Raw genomic sequence first — 17337 nt, forward strand, 5'->3', positions numbered from 1 at the left:
TGTTTTGAGGAACAGGCATGGTTGCTGTCCCCAAATGCCCTCATGCTGTCAAGCTGAGGCTTAGGGGGCACTGTTTGCGAGGATGCAGGACATATCCTGCACATATGCAGTGTTCCCACCATCGGACTTGTACAGTAACCATTGGGATAGCGTACAAATCTGAATTAGGCCCTCTATGTACCACAGAATGGTGAATTATGTATGTAACACATGCAACTGTGACAGGGAAGGTGGCCCCTCTTATGTGGGGTACACACCAGGACGATATGGCCCAAAACAAGTCAATTTAGATACAATCTCGACCGATTGTACGTAAATTGGCCATGTTTTGGGCCATTTTGCTGTCCTTTTGATGCAATCCCAATCCGATGCGCGGCCCCCCGGGTCGGTCAGTATTTTCTGGGTGGACACCAGGTAGGTGTATATAGTGAGGGTGGGGTCTCAGAACCGACCATTGCAGTAGGTGGGGGTTGTGATCGGATCGCAACTACATCAGCAGCATTTTTGCGGCGTGTCGGCAGCGCCGTCAGCTCGTGAGCGGGTCGTACGTTCCTGTGACGACCCACTCATGAGCACCATCGTCCTGGTGTGTACCAGGCATTAGTTCTGAGCTCCATAGCAGCTGCATCCCCGTGCACCTATGGTAGCTGCACCCTTGTGTATAACACATCTAAAGCTGTGTACACACGGGGCAATATGATCGCTGGCAATATATTGCTCAGCAATCATATTGCTCAGTGTCCGGTTTTCATCAGCGACCAGAGATGGTCGCTGATAAAAATGACACACTGCCGGGAGAAGAGGCAGGGGAAGTCGCTGGTCGGAGGAGCATGGTCCTCCGACCAGCGACCATTAGGGGGCTGAAAACGAGAGCGTGCGCCTGGCGATTTTATGCCCATGTGTACGCACCTTTACTGTGAGAATGAAGGTGGCCCCTCTGGGCCCTACAGCAGTTGCACTCCCCAGACTTTATGGTAGCTACACCCTGTATATAACATATGTAACTGTGACAAGGAAGGTGGCCCCTCTCAGCTCTGGGCCCCATAGCAGCTGCACCCCCTGCACTTATGGTAGTTACACCCTGTATATAACACATGTCACTGTGACAAGGAAGGTGGCCCCGCTCAGCTCTGGGCCGCATAGCAGCTGCACCCCCTGCACCTATGGTAGCTACACTCTTGTATATAACACATGTAACTGTGACAGGGAAGGTGGCCCCGCTCAGCTCTGGGCCCCATAGCAGCTGCACTCCCTGCACCTATGGTAGTTACATCCTGTATATAACACATGTAACTGTGACAGGGAAGGTGACCCCTCTTAGCTCTGGGCCCCATAGCAGCTGCACCCCTTGCACTTATGGTAGTTACATCCTGTATATAACACATGTAACTGTGACAAGGAAGGTGGCCCCTCTCAGCTCTGGGCCCGCCCCCATAGCTTCACTATACCTCCCAACCAGCTTTTCAAGGGACAGTCACAATTTTTTGTGATTGTCGCACATCCTCACAGTGTGGGGGGGGGGGGGGGGGAGTTGGGAGTTTCCCCCTTGCGGTGAATAGACGATGTGCGCATGCGTTTGCCAGATAGCCAGTCCAGGCATTAGTAACCATAAGTGTTGCAGATGAGGGAATACCATGATGTGGCCACAGATTCATGATACACAATTGTTCTGCCATTCACTGCAATTAAAATGCTTATCTCATGCACAATAAACATCTGTAAATGAGTCCCCTCAGTGATGAATAGTTAATGACCTTTCTCTGCTATAGCAGTGCACTGCATGTCCCAGCATGTGGCTTTGGGACATGCTGGGAGAAACTGGCAGTTACATACGAGCTTCGGTACTTGATAAATGAAATTAAAAGTGGGTATCGTCCTTTCTTACTAAGTTTTTACATTTTATTACACACTAATGCTGGGTGCACACTAATGGTGCGTACACACGGGGGCGATTATAGCAAATATCTCTGGAAATATGGTCACTGAGCGACCATATTGCCAGTGATTGGAGTGTGCACCAGCGATAAATTGACGGGTGCACGCTCCCGTTTTCAGCCCCTGAATGGTCGCTGGTCGGAGGAGCATGCTCCTCCGACCAGCGGCTTCCACTGCCTCTTCTCCCGGCAGTGTGACATTTTCATCTGCGACCATCTCTGGTCGCAGATGAAAACGGGACACTGGGCAATATGATTGCTGAGCAATATATTGCCAGTGATCATATTGCCCCGTGTGTACGCACCTTAAGAGATCGGGATTCCAACAGTCAGTAAGTATACTGACATCAGAATCCCAACCTCCGGTATTCCGACAGGTGGGCGAGCACAAAAGCCGTGTACACAAGGCAACCGATATGGGTTATACTCGCTGGAAATATGGTCGTTGCGACCATATTGCCAGTGATGGGAGTGTGCCCCCGGCAATAAATCTCCGGGTGCGCACTCCCGTTTTCAGCCCCGTTCTAATCGCTGGTTGCAGGAGCTTGCTCCTCCGACCAGCTGATTACCTCTGCGGCACCGCCGGCAGAGGTTCCCTTTCATCAGCGACTATCTCTGGTCGCTGATGAAAAGGAGAAACGGAGCAATATATCTCCCCCCGTGTGTACGCACCTAAAGAAGCCCCTTGCGGCCTCACTGTGGGCTCGGTATATTCACAGGTTATATTCTCTCGGTATACTGTCAGAAGTCCATCATGCGGCACCCCAATGTAGCAATGGTGAGGGGCAGGCTGCATGTACAGGTGACGGAGGAACACGCGTGTAAGCGCACATCATCAGCGACATAGAGCATATGTACAATGTGATATTTAGTTCCCCTCACCATAGCATATTGTGTGATCTACATGGGAATATAAGCACTTGTGCTGCGGTCTAATCTACTCCCTGCAGAACTTCATGTGAAACCAATTAGGAAACCATGCAAATGTCTCCTATGTGCCTCAGGTTTCCCAGGACAGTGTATATGGGAGCACTAATTGCTCTAATAATGCACACACTCTCAGCATGCTCGGGGTCACATGATGAATTAATGGATTTGGAGACAGGATCTCTCACTAACTACTGTGCTTTACTGGCATGTGGCATTCCCCAAAAAAGGGCGTGGCTAGAATTGGGCATCCAGACCACCAGATACACGTCACTCGACATGGCCTGGCCCACCTTTATGGTTGATGGCCACCACAAGAGGGCGTGGCTAAACAGCTGATGTGGGCGTGTTCTGCGAACCAGTTCTGCGTTGTGGGCAGTGACGTGCGGTTGTTAAGCCCGGCCCGCCGCCGGCTGAGTGGCTAGTCCGCAGGAGGGAGAAGGTCTGTGTCTCCCGGCGGCTACAATGAGCTTCATCATCCGGGGTCTACTGAGCGGGGGGAGAGCACAGCACCCGGCCCGGGCATCCTGCCTCCGCTACAGCTCTGGTGAGTGGGGCATAGGGGGGAGGTTCCACAGTGGGGAGATGAGAAACTTTACATAAACTTTCCAAAGTTACATCCTATGCCGGCTCTGGGCAACTATGTGCAATGTAGTCTATCAGTGTAACATCCCCAGCTAGCTCTGCTGCTGCACCAGAAAGGTACTTTAGTATAGGAAAGGGTTACAATGCGCATAGCGACACGCCCCCTAGAGGGTCACTCTTCTGCTGGCTGGGGGAGAGATGCATTCGTCACCCCCTCCTCCCATTCATTATGGGTATATGACCCACACAGTGCAAGCCATTCATTCATTTGCACAGCCTCCAGGCTCCTTGTTCATTACTGGTAATTAGTTGCAGCTGATTGGGCAGAGCCTCTCAATCCAATTATGAATGAAAGGGTGTAATTGCCGGCAGAGTGGGACCTGCTGTGATCAAAGGAAGATATATGAATCTGCAGTGAGGGAGATGCACATTGTCATCTAGGTAATGCTGTATTACTCTGAAGGCAGCAGAAGTTGGGGCTTTACAGTTGTAATGGTAAGTTCTGTGTACCCTGTATTAGTCTGATGTGTGCTGTATGTATGGCCCTGCCAACCACTTATGGCGCCTCTATAAATAATATGTAGAAGTAGTAATAATTATGTGTATAAAATACACACCATTCTCTACTGGGCATTGCCTTGCCAGCATCAGACCTCCGCCATGCTGATACAGGTGGTCTAGCATTGTGTTAATGTCACTAACTTCCAATGACCTTTCCTTGTTGGTACTGTATTGCAATAGTCTTTATTGTGTTGCAGGGCTGATGTGAGTGGCTGAGATATTCTCTGTACAGCGCTGCTGAGAGTGTGTGTGTGTGTGCTATATAAATAACTGGAAATGAAGAGCTTGTTTTACACCGTGGGGCAGACAATGGGCTTGAAACCGTATAAACCACCAACCAATCAGATCCTAACTAACATGTTGCAAGCAGTGTTTGAAAAATGACAGGCAGAAGCTGATTGGCTGGTGGTTTATCACGCTGCATTTTATCACTTTTCAAGCTTAGTACATCTCGTCCAATGAATGGTATAAGGCTGTAAAGTGCAATGAAATGTACAGCGCTGTATAGGTAACTATTAATCAATATGTGGTGCTGCAGTTTACACGCATGGTACTGTAGTGCATAGTGATATTGCAGTGTCCTTTTGTATGTGACCTTTTCTTCACTTTCTCTTCTTCCCCCTATACATACACCCCCTCCCCCTCCCCTCCTTCCGGAGTCTGGAGGTACCCCCTCCTCTCTTGCAAAACTTTTTGAAGTTTCCTATCCATTACATAGCCCCAAGCTCCTCCTGTGTACTATATCCCAAATTGTCTGGCTGCCTATCTCATCTCAGGATCCCATGCCAGCTCTGGTATGCCTGAGAAATACTCTGCTTCTGTCACTTGAGATGAGCTTATGCCAGATGGGGTATTGTATGAGTTAGGGCTGTTAAGGGGCCTACAGTCGGGTTGGGATCATTTGGTCTATTGCATTATGGTAGAAAGTCATTAGGTCGAATCCATTAGGTCGACATGCTAAAAGGTCGACATGATTCTAGGTCGACATGGGAAAAGGTCGACATGATTCTAGGTCGAAAGGTCATTAGTTCGACAGGTCATTAGTTCGACAAGGTCATTAGTTCGACATTGTCTATGTCGACATTCACAAGGTCGACATGGGGTTTTTCACTGTTTTTTTACCTGAATGTCAACACAGTCGACATGGACACAGTTTAAAGTGCACTGCATCCCCTCGCATCGCTCGCTGCGCTCGCTATGCGTCGGGCACGGTGCCTCGCTACGCTCGGCACACTATTTTATTCTCCCACCACGCCCTAGTGGATGGTAGGGCATGAAATACCGCCTGTCGGCACATGTTGGCTCAAAAAACAGTGAAAAACTCCATGTCGACCTTGTGAATGTCGACATAGACAATGTCGAACTAATGACCTTGTCGAACTAATGACCTGTCGAACTAATGACCTTTCGAACTAGAATCATGTCGACCTTTTCCCATGTCGACCTAGAGTCATGTCGACCTTTTAGCATGTCGACCTAATGGATTCGACCTAATGACTGTCGACCATAATGCAGTAGACCAAATGACCGCATCCCCTACAGTCACACGTAGAGATTTTCTGAGCGATCTGTCAGGGCCAGTGTTCTCTGGTGAGAACACTGGCCCTGACATGCTAACATCCAGCATGCTGGATGTTAATCTTCAGGCAATAGTGATGCGTGGGGACATCGCTATGGCCCCTATACACATAGCGATCCCAGGGCATTTTCTATGCTGGATATTAATCTTCAGGCAATAGTGATGCGTGGGGACACGCATTGCTATGGCCCCTACACGTGTAGCGATCCCAGGGTATTTTCTAAGCAATCTCACTTGATCGCTTAGAAAATGTGTGTGTGTGTGTGTGTGTGTGTATAGCGACGCTGTATTCCCGGCAGTTAATATCCAGCAGGCTGGATAAATCTATAATAAGAAAACACTGTCTCTGACAGATCGCTCAGTATCCCATCGCTGTGAGATCTAGCATCGCTCAGAACGCTTATCTCCCTCTGTGTTGATTGGTTAGAAAATTCCCCTAAAACGCTACGTGTCTAGACCCCATTAGGGTTAAAATACTGGGATCTATCAGGATGCTGCTGTCGTCATTCTGACCATTGGTCTCCTTGATATCGATCCCTTCCTGTTTCTACATACATGGCTATTGCATTATAATATTATCCTTCAGTCTCACCAGAGTTCCTCCCCGCTGTACTTTCTACACCTTGCTGTAACCATGGTTTCCTGTTATCATAGTGGCTCCTGAGATTCGGGAAAGGACGCTGATTGCCGTGAAGCCAGATGGGGTCCAGCGGAGGCTGGTTGGAGAAATTATTAAGCGTTTTGAAAAGCGTGGCTTTAAGCTAGTGGGCATTAAAATGCTTCAGGTACCAGTATGAGGTCTATGCCCTGTATGGGATTATCAGAAAGAATGTGTGGTCTCTACACACCAGTAACATATGAACCATCCCATCCCTGGATGTACTGGGAGTGCAGCGTATCCTGCTCAGACATACGTCTGCTTCTGTGATTCATCCATTGTTCTTTCATTATAATGATCGTGTCAGGACTTGATCTGGCAGTGTCCTGGATATTACAGGGTACTGGGCATTTATGGTTACACTGGGGCTGTCCGTACTGAGACCCGCAGGCCAAATGCGGCCTTTCACCGTCTTCAGCGTGGCCTTTTGAACAGACCAGGGTTCTTAAGTCCCGTACATACAGGTTGACCTGGCTAGCACAGATCGCTCAGCACACATCACTGGCTAGGCTGCCCATACACATAGGGATGTATCCAATGTGTCCGGCGAGGGAGTTAAACGGCAGGGATCGCCGAAAACAAACGATCCTCGCCATTTAACCCCTGTGCCCGCCGCTCACCCCATTCAGCGTGCTGGGGAAATCCTTTCTGTCCCAGGACAATGAGGATTCCCCCAAACAGTAAGGCTCATGGCTAATGCAGGGAGCCTGTTGCAGTTAGCCGCGAGTCTCGCTGTTTTAGCGTCCGCTTATGCCATTTCCCCCTCACTCCAAAAAACCTAGCGACGTGGAAAAAGCGTGTGCAGGGGGTCAGTCGAATACTGACCCTGTGACAGTGAGCAGGCAGCACTGCTCGCTGTCACAGCTCGCAGAAAGCATTGACTAGACCCCATAGTGATCTGTGCTAACTCGGTGATCTTTATGCACATGGAGGCGATATGACCTGATCTTGACTACATGTGCTTAATATCTGAGCATGCGATGAAAACGAGCAGGACCGCACATCACCATGGGGCACACCATGCACGTGCGGTGAGGTAAATGGCTCAAGAGTCCCTGGCAAGTACCAGAGCCAGATATGCACACAATATATGAGCCATGGGGTACATGTGGGCATTCTACACATGTGCAGCAGTGTGTACTGTTGGAGATTCACTGAGTTTTGATAAGAGATGTGCAGAAAAGGTAGCCAGGTGAGGCACTTCCTCACCTGCCATAGACTTTTTACTCCAGCGTTTTGACTATAAAAATGATTAGAATAAAAATAAGATTTTTTTTTTTTTTTTATAAATTATTTGTATTTTTGACATACTTTATCAATTCCAAACACCGGCATATGCCCTAGTATGACAGGAAAGGCGGTGCCTCACCCCACCGCACGCGCACTGGGCGATGTGTGCTTAATTTCTAAGCAGTCTAGACAGAATGCAGGGAGTAACGTGTTGTATACCAGGGTGTAGATACCATAGGTGCAGGGAGTAACATGTTATATACAGGGATGTAGCTAGCATAGGTGCAGCAAGTGCAGCTTCTATGGGGCCAGAGCTGAGTGGCCACCTTCCCTGTCACGACTACATGTTATATACAGGGTGTAGCTACCATAGGTACAGGGAGTGCTGCTGCTATGGGGCCCAGAGCTGAGAGGGGCCACCTTCCCTGTCACGGCTGCATGTGTTATATACAGGGTGTAGCTATCATAGGTGCAGGGAGTGCTGCTGGTATGGGGCAGAGCTGTGAGAGGGGCCACCCTCCAAGTCAGTTACATGTGTTGTATACAGAGGTGTATTTACCATAGGTAAATGTGAGGGTTTTTTGTCTGCCGACTTGGAGGCCCCATTTGAAAAACTCAAAAAAAAAAAAAAAAAAATGTGTAAAACATGTCAACCTTTTGCCTGTCAGTCATTAGTGGTCGACCTATTGATCTATCGACCGGAATCACTGGGGGGCGCACACACAGAAACGAATAAGGGTCACTTGGCTCAGCACCCTTAGCTAATTCCTGGGAGGCTAAGAGCAGTATCCTATTAGGTAGGACCATTTGGATCTTTTTTTCAGACCATAAAAACAGCCTGATGGAGTGATTATTGTGCTGTCCAATTACCGGCAGTTTTTATCGGACATAAAAAGGTCCTGCGATCCTGTGAGGACACATGGGATCCGGTATAAGTTCCCGATCCCATATGTAATGGGAAGTGGTACATCTGTCAGAACAGACTTAGGTCGACAGGAGGTTCACTGTTTTTTTTTTACCCGAATGTCGACACAGTCGACATGGACACAGTTGGAGTTGAAACGCAGCCCCTCGCTTCGCTTCGCCCTAGTGGATGGTAGGGCATGAAATACTGCCTGTCGGCTCAAAAAAACAGTGAAAAACCCATGTCGACCTAGGCCCCCCATGTCGACCTAATGACTGTTGACTTAAGTCTGATCTGACAGATGACCGTTTCCCGTGAAATGGAAGTGGTATCAGGGCTATCTGGATCACTGCAGAAGAATCCCTTAGCTGCTGTAAATTACCACCGCTAATTAGATACTGGCATGAGAAATAAAATGTGTGACCCTCTGTTAAAATGAATTTCCTTAACCCTATGAGTGCCAAGTAACTTTGACAAAATAGGTGTAAAAATTGGCAAGCAAACCTTTTTATTCATCATAATGGCCTGTAATGTTACCTTGTATAGGAAATCTCTCTTTTTCCACTATTTTTTTTTTTTTTTTGGTACTTGTGTAGTTTCACGGCGGCAGCTCTACGCTACGTTTTCAACGTAGCCGGCACCGTAAAACTACACTGGGAGCAGGGTGGTGGGTGCTTTGTTTTATATTTACCGTCCTCCGGTCGGCGTTCCCCGCGGGCAACTGTCACTCCCCGGCGGCAGCAATGTACGTAATTCAGCGTATTGGTTTCCCTGCTCCCCCAGCGGCACTACGCTAATTGTGTACATTGTCCGCTGCCAGTGCCGGAGGAGGGGGACTGAATGCTGGCACTGGGGAGTGACTGCTGGAGGAGGGGGACTGAGGGAAACTCGCTGCGCTCGCCACACTTTATAAAATCAACTCCCCACCGACGTGGATACTGGGGGTATGACGCATTGTGTAGATTCAGGGCTCCAGAAGCTATGTAATTGCTGCCGTGAAACTACATAAGTACCTTTTTTATCTGTGCAGCAAGTGATTAATGCTAAGGATCAGTTTACTAAAGCTGCATTTTCCAGGATGCACTGGTGACATGATAGACCGTATACTGATGGTCTTATTCTCTTCTCAGGGCTCAGAGGGGATTCTGGCTGAACATTACCACGATCTGAGGAGAAAACCTTTCTACCCCGCACTTATACGTTACATGTCGTCTGGGCCTGTGGTTGCCATGGTAAGTGTGCTCATTGTACATCCAGAGCTGATTGGTTGGTGGTTTATCACCCTCCATTTTATCACATTTCAAGCTTAGTACATCTGGCCCTTATTCAGCTCTTTTCTATGACTTTGAAGTCACATGTTTTGATGAAACGCGTTAGTGGGCGTGGTTTGTTTTGCTTTTTCCCTGCTTCACTAAGGCTGGCTACTCACTAGTGCGTATATCTGCAGATTAATTGATATGCAGATCTATTGTATACAGATGGATTGTAGATCCATCGTGACAGACCTCACAACTGGACTTCCCACTGAGCTGTCAGTCATGCCAGCTCCCGCAGCGACATGTACGGACGGTTGGCAGATCCGCCGTACACACACCACGGTTATGTCTTTAGGCTATTTATCGCAGCTACATGGATCTACACTTTATTAAGTTCCTTGCATCAGCAAGTCCCTGTAGGTCAGGCATGTAAAAACTATGGCCCTCCAGCTGTTGAGAAACTACAGGTCCCATCATGCCTTGCTATTATGTAATGCTAAATCTATGGCAAGGCATGCTGGGATTTGTAGTTTCACAACAGCTGGAGGGCCACAGTTTGGACCTGCCCGCTGTAGGTCGTTGCCATTTTCCGCTCATTAATCCTATATACAAGCTGCCAGGAAAGTTCAGCAGAGCGTTTTATTCCTGCTTGGCCAAGGCAATGTATCTGCAGGAAAAGCTTATGAGGAGATGCATCAGAACTCATGGGCATCCTCACTACTGGGCTGGATGGCCAGGCATTAAGTTGAGAGTACTTGACTCGTTTGTTTTAAGGCGGGGCTTGACGTATCTTCTCATTCCAGGTGTGGGAGGGTCACAACGTGGTGCGCTCTTCACGGTTTATGGTTGGAGAGACTGACTCTTCTTTGGCGAAGCCTGGTACTGTGCGGGGCGACTTCAGTGTCCACATTAGCAGGTGAGTCTATACAGTAGAGGCTGGTAGAGCAGGCCTATGGGAGGGTCTTGTCTAGTGACCAATTTCTTCCCTTGAAGCTCCCTTTATTTCCTCTGCAGGAATGTCATCCATGCCAGTGACTCGGTGGAGGTAGCGGAGCGGGAGATTAGCCTGTGGTTCCACAGCGCAGAATTAATCAACTGGGAAACCTCAGATCACAGTGACTTGTATCAAGTTTAATGTTCCTTGGGGTGTTTGCTGTCCGCACCAAAAAAAAAAACTGTGTTCCTGTTTAATAAACCTATTTTTTTGTCTTTATATAAAAATAGCCATGTGCCAGTGTTCTGTTTATACCATCAGGCTAGGAGACACGCTGGGTGGGGGTAGCTTTTTCCATTGCCCTCCCTCCCCTGGGAATGCACTGTTGCTGCGTGATCTTGTCAGTTTGTCCTATGACTGCGTGTATTAACCCCTCCACCACTGGAATATGCTGCTGTTCATCACACAGGACCTGAATCTGTTAGCTATATTATTGAAGACCATTTTATGGTATGTTCTGCAAAACTTCGGTTGGGGTCATTAGAGTAAAAACACCGTAAAGACTGATTGTTTTGTGATTGGCTCTTAAGGACTGGTTATAGGTTTCTATTGGATTTACACTTAGAGCCAGATGTATCAAGCTTCAAAAGTGATAAACAACCAGCCAATCAGCTCTTACCTGTCATTTTACAAACCCAGCCTGTGTCATGACAGGTAGGAGCTGATTGGCTGGCTGTTTGTCACTCTCTATTTTATCCCTTTTTGAAGCTTGATACATCTGGCCCTAAAGGTGAAATATGATTCGTTCATCTTATTAAAGTGAGAGATTTGGTAAGGAATCTCCTCCAGGTGTTTTTTTTTTTTTTTTTTTTTTTAAAGCGGCAATCATTTGCACTTAAAACTAAAAACCTGTTTTTGCAGTGTAAAAGATTGCCGCTTTAAAAAAAAAAAAACCTTTTATTTTTTTAACCGAATCTCTCACTTTCTTCTCTCATCCTATTACATTTCACCCTAATTCTCCTCCTGCTTTAAATGTGCAATCTGGCAATGAATCACATACAATAATTTGGAAATAAGATGCATATGGCTTTTATTTGACGTGCAAATGTTGTCTCGTACATTGAAATAACCGTGGGGCTTCTTTTAATTATTTTTTTTTTTTTTTTTATTATCCCAGGATTGAAAAAAATACCTCAGGATTGGCATCCCTACCACATGCCTCCAGTAATGTTACTAGTTTAGGGCATTTATGGGGGTCACTTCAGTTAGCAATGAGGGGGAGCAAGCTCCTATTGTAAAGACTTGGAAACACCAGACAAGGGGCCAGATGCACTAAACTTCAAAAGTGATAAAATGGAGAGATAACTGTCCAGCCAATCAGCTCCTGCCTGACATTTTTCAAACAGTCTGTGACATGGCAGGTAGGAGCTGATTGGCTGGCTGTTTTCCACTCCGTTTTATCACTGATGTTGTGTGCGTTCTCAATCGTGCCATATGCCCAGGTGTAAAAATCAGGTAGTGTGTAGATCATGAGAAACCGGGCAATTTTCCTAAAAGAAAAAAAAAAAGTGCGTTGCCCAGTCATCAGGAACTTCTTTTAGGCAAATTGCTGGCGGGTGCTGGACTGGGTCCCGACAGTCGGGATCCCGACTGTTAAAACACCGAAAGCCGTGTTCCCGACCGCCACCTGCTATTTTCCCTCGTGGGGGTCCACGACCCCCATAGAGGGAGAATATAATGGGTAGCGAGTTGGGATCTCGACGTCGGGCTAATGACTGTCGGACCCCTGTACCACACCCATTGCTGACCTAACCCAAAAAATTGGACAGTCTGTTCCTAGCTTAACAGTCTAAGGCAGGCATGTCCAACCTGCGGCCCTCCAGATGTGCTAAAACTACACATCCCAGCATGCATTGCCATCATTCTAGCATTCCCTAATAGCCAAATTTGTAGCAAGGCATGCTGGGATGTGTAGTTTTAGCACATCTGGAGGGCTGCAGGTTGGATATGCATGGGTCTTCAAGATGTTGTGGAACTACGTGTCCCAGCATGCCCTGTCAATTTTGGCATGCTCTTATAGGATAAAAAAATGTGACCATGCATGTTGGAACATGTAGTTTCATAACATCTGGAGGGCCTCAGTTTGAAGACCCATGCTCTAAGGCTGGGGTAGCCAACCCTAGTCCTCGAGAGCTACCAACAGTGCATGTTTTGCAGGTCTCCTCACAGAATCACAAGTGAGCTAATTAGCTCCATCTATGGATCTCTTAAAATGTGTCAGTGATTAATGAGTGCAGCAGCTACGTTGTCTGGAAAATGTGAACTGTTGGTAGCTCTCAAGGGCTAGGGTTGGCTAGCACTGGTCTAAGGGAATCCTATTCTACTTCTTATTTAGTATCAGCTAGAAGATGATATAATAATATGGGCAACATCCAATCTTCAATAGACTGCCCATCTTAGTAAATGTACCCCCTAAGCTTTAAGGATCTCTATGCTTGTGCACAGATGGTATAATCAAACTAATTGAGGTACTAACTAATTAGCATGACTTTGAGGACTGCTTTTGAAAACCCAGACCTCACAGAATCACAAGTGAAATAATTAGCGTCACCTGTGGATCTTTTAAAACGCTTCAATGAGTAATGAGCGCACCTGTCGGGTGACCTGAAAAACGTGAACTGTGTGGGGCCGAGGTTGTGAACCACTTCCCTACATCAACCCAATGTGCTAATTGCTTGTTGGAGTGTTGCAGTATACATTTATGGTGCATACACACTGGGAGATTTAATGAACAATATTGCTAAGAAGGACAAAAATGAGTGCTATCGCTCATTATATTGCCCAGTGTGTACACTATGCGTAGCAAATGATGCATGCGCCAACTACTTCTCCTGCCACCTGTGCGTGTACAGGTGAGGGGGGAGTAAATAGTTAACAAGGGCTATGCTGCAGAATGTAGCATGACCCCTCACTTGTGCCTGCTGGACATCTTGTTGGTTTCCCACCAGATAGTAAAAAAGAATGTCGGAGACGTCTTGGGTGCGCACTAGCAATGATTGTGTATCTGGTCAACTGATTAAAAACTAACGTTGTGTGGGTAATGATGACGTACACCAACCTGGGCAGTGCTGTCTGTAGCCCATCAGTTACAGTGGGCTATTGCCATCTCATAATTGGTGGGAGACTGTGGATGTGAAGTAACGCTGCTCAATGTTGATACATCGGGCAGCATCACATTCCACAACTTAAACTATGGGGGATGTGGCTGGCGGCGGTGCAGGAGGTCTCGTGACAGGGATTGGAGATTTCTGCTGCGGTCCTTCCTGATACATTTGGGTGTGTTAATGCCGATGAATTATGACCAAAGAAACAATAAGTGAAAAGCGCAGGTTACGTATTATGTCTGTAACCTGCTTACCCTTTATTCCTAACTACGTGCGAACAAAGCGTAGCGCAGCGTAGCGTACCTTTATTGTATATTATACACCAAGAACCGATACCTTAATAAGAGATCCCTTCGCAGTACTTTGTCTCTAATCTGCGAATATACCTTTAAGGACAGTGTCCGTAATATACCTTTATCGCTAAATGCGAATAACAGACACAAACCACAGTATAGAAGTAAGGAGATAAGAACTCCGCAAAAAGGTTGTATTTAAGTCCCTAATGGACAAAAGGGGGTTACAGGAATAGAAAATACAGGTTTAACAGGTAATACAATAGACTAACAATAAAATACTATAATCAGGCTCTGCTAGGGGGAAAGAAACAGATACAAGACACAATCAGCCAACAATATAATAAGAATAAATACCGTGAATGCAACCGTTTACCGTCTCATCAAATATGCGAAGCGCAGTCCGGTCAGAGCTCGCTATCGTTCAGGGATGAACTATAGCCCGGTAGAAAGTCAGGGAAAGGTAGATGTGCCGAAGTGACTTTGGCTGCTCTGGGTCGCCTATCTTATAGGGTCAGAAAGGGGAGGACAAAGGCCGTTCTCATTGGTCAGAGGTCGTATGTCAGGTCAGCTGTGATTGGGGGGTAAGATGATACACCTGGTTTGGCTAGGTCCAGGGGAGTGAACTTTAAGAGTCCTTTGTTTGATGGTTTCGGCGTCAGCAGTGATAAGAACCGGTTTCATCTAGATTCCTTTGTTACATACTTTCAACAGAAACTGTCTCTGGAATATGGATTATGTCCATAACTATCGGGCCGTGTATATTGCGAAATATTCGCAATGACCGGAATACTACGCATAAGGAACGGAACGGTACTAAACATGATACAGACAGATGTATGCAGGGCTAACTAAGCTATGTGTGGCGTTCTAAACCTTTAACTATATTTCATTTAGTGTAAGTATGTTATTATGAATTTATGTGTGATAGTATGGCTACTCTTCTGGTCCACTTTGTCACACATACTCGGGTATGGAAACTTTATTTGCGCAACTCTGCGAACCAAAATGGCGGCCATACTATCCTAAAATGGCGTGTGTGCAACTCGACTTCCACAGTCCACCCTTTAACAGTAAATATAAAACTGTTACAATACAAAACATTTTACACAGCAATACAGAAATTCATAATCCTAACAGAGAAATTGGGATACATGAATTAAACATATAAGGGGAGTAAACCATCTGCTCTCGGCCGATCCAGGATCATGGATAAACGATGGGCCGCATTTATCGAACAATCTACTCAGGGTCACGAAGGATAATGTACAATTTTGGGATAAAAATAAAAACAGGGGTGGTTACAACATATACACATTCACAAATATGGTTTCTTTAAAGGGAGGTGGTTTCGATTCTAGGGTCATATACCAAACCCTGGTCTTCCTCTGTATCTCTCGTTCTTACACTCATGATTTCGGTACGTTTTGCTTTTCCCCGGGTCACCACCTTTAAACATTTGAACAATAACGCAAAGACTAGGATGGCACCACCGATACAGAGAAGGAGTTTTCCTATGCTAGCTATAATCCCTTGCGCCCATTCTCCTAAACCAGAGAACCAGTGCATTGGATTCAACCAGGAGGTCCATTCGCTAACTTTGTTACCTATTTCTGCCAGGCTGATATTATGTTCCCTTCTAAATTCCCATTTAAGCTGAAGAATCTCATCCATCCGATGATCGATGATTTCTTCTGGGTCTTCAGTATTGTTGGTGATATATGTACAACATTTCACCCCAAACTGTGTAGAGAGGGTGACACAATATCCTCCTGTCATAGCTGTCAGATAGTTCAACACCATCCGATGTTGGACTAGTTCTCTTTTGTACGCTTGCAACTCCTTCCCAGTGTATCTAAAAGTGTCATCATAAATCTCAGTGATGTTATCTACCAAGCTGGCTAATGCTTGTATATATTTAAAATTTATGACTCCTCTGGTGGTATGGGTGATATCTAATGCAATGAGGAGTTGGATACCGAACGACTCGTGTATCATTTCAGAAGCTAGGGGTTCTTTCCTGATTGTTAAATCCCTTTTATGGATTTGGTCATAATGGGTATGAGTGTAAGGAGGAGGTATACCTCTGTGTATGCTCACCATCTCATCATGTGTGAGGGTCATCACTTCAGGTAACACTCTGCCTAAATAACAAATACCAACGTAGTTCATGGAGAGTCATTTGTACGCCCCCCTACCACAAATATAATAAACGTCGTCAGGGAGAAAATAAGGGACAGAGTATTTCATGATCTTGTCACACATTATCCATAAGAACATTCCCGTCCCCTGCTCCCTGACTTGTTCCTCACAAGTTTCTGGCTGTAGGGTCATATTACAGTAGCCGGCTGATACTCTGCCGGCCATCATTTTACTTTTCTTCACCGTGTAAACATATTTATAGTGTCTCCCACTGGTTCGGATCTTTAACAACAATTCTTTATCAATAGGCTCTCCATCTGGACGCTGGGAGTAAGTTATTGTCTGGTTATGCCATGTCACTTCCCAAGTACCAATCGCTCTGGAACTCGAGAAGTTCATACATACCAGGGATTTATCCACTTGGTATGGGTGTAATCTAAGACTAGGGGACCTGGTATACAGGTATCTCTTATCCAATGGCCTCCCCTTATTTAATACGCTTATCTCTGAAATATTAAGCGGGTATGGGACTAGGCCTACACTACTCCTTTTATGTAACACTTGTGAACACACCCAGCATTCTGTTTGGTTTAAGACCTTACCCACTAACGAGTGGTAATCACTCAAAGGATGTCGGCCTGTAGTTGCCTTACTTGTCGACTGACATCGCTGGATGCATTCTTCTTCCATTTTAGGTTGACAATATCTACAGACACAGTACTCCGCAGACAATAACTCATCACATAGCCCTTGAACTACGTTCTCCTCATACCTTTTACCTTCTCCTGTCATGGGCAAAGTGTCAAGCTGGTTTAGGGATTCTACCTCACCCATATCTGGGTCCATTATTACACTGTCAGAACTCCGCTCCGATCGCTCTAGAATGTGGCAGCCACCGAGTATCCTTGGATGAAGAAAAGGGAACAGAAAGAAAACAAAGAAATAGATGCATAACTGTGAACCTGTTGCTTGGAGTCCTTCCATCATCTCTACCCAGGGGACTTTTATTTGCTCTGCTCTTGGACCTTTGCTCGCTCAGGTTGCTTGACCTTGGCTGCTTCTCAGTGTTCCTGAAACAATGCTTCTAGCGACACTTCTTCTCTTTCACTCTCTGCACACTGGGATTCTGGGTTACTGGCTTTCTTGCAGTGGGACGAATGTATCCAAGTC

General features: G+C 46.4%; 1 protein-coding gene across 2 annotated transcripts; it reads left to right on the plus strand.

The window, feature by feature from the left end:
• The first annotated feature begins 3190 nt into the window (after positions 1-3190).
• NME4 (NME/NM23 nucleoside diphosphate kinase 4) lies at positions 3191-11021 on the plus strand. 2 transcript variants are annotated; one of them, XM_083152893.1, is made up of 5 exons: positions 3191-3408; positions 6241-6371; positions 9509-9610; positions 10438-10550; positions 10628-11021. In XM_083152893.1, exons 1-5 carry the CDS (start codon positions 3327-3329, stop codon positions 10767-10769), a joined length of 570 nt encoding a protein of 189 aa, XP_083009019.1. In that variant the 5' UTR covers positions 3191-3326; the 3' UTR covers positions 10770-11021. The 2 variants fall into 2 exon arrangements, with proteins under 2 accessions (XP_083009019.1, XP_083009020.1); XM_083152894.1 differs by having other exon boundaries at positions 3197-3408; positions 10649-11021.
• The last annotated feature ends 6316 nt before the right edge of the window (positions 11022-17337 follow it).

This window comes from Crinia signifera, chromosome 7 (genome assembly GCF_055691185.1).
Source record: "Crinia signifera chromosome 7, ASM5569118v1, whole genome shotgun sequence".
NCBI lineage: Eukaryota > Metazoa > Chordata > Amphibia > Anura > Myobatrachidae > Crinia > Crinia signifera.

Excerpts from the sequence above, each read along its gene's own strand:
- NME4 (XM_083152893.1), top strand. The coding sequence starts at position 3,327 with ATGAGCTTCATCATCCGGGGTCTACTGAGCGGGGGGAGAGCACAGCAC. Across the intron at positions 3,409-6,240 it reads CTGCCTCCGCTACAGCTCTG|TGGCTCCTGAGATTCGGGAA; the intron begins GTGAGTGGGGCA and ends CTGTTATCATAG. Across the intron at positions 9,611-10,437 it reads CTGGGCCTGTGGTTGCCATG|GTGTGGGAGGGTCACAACGT; the intron begins GTAAGTGTGCTC and ends TTCTCATTCCAG.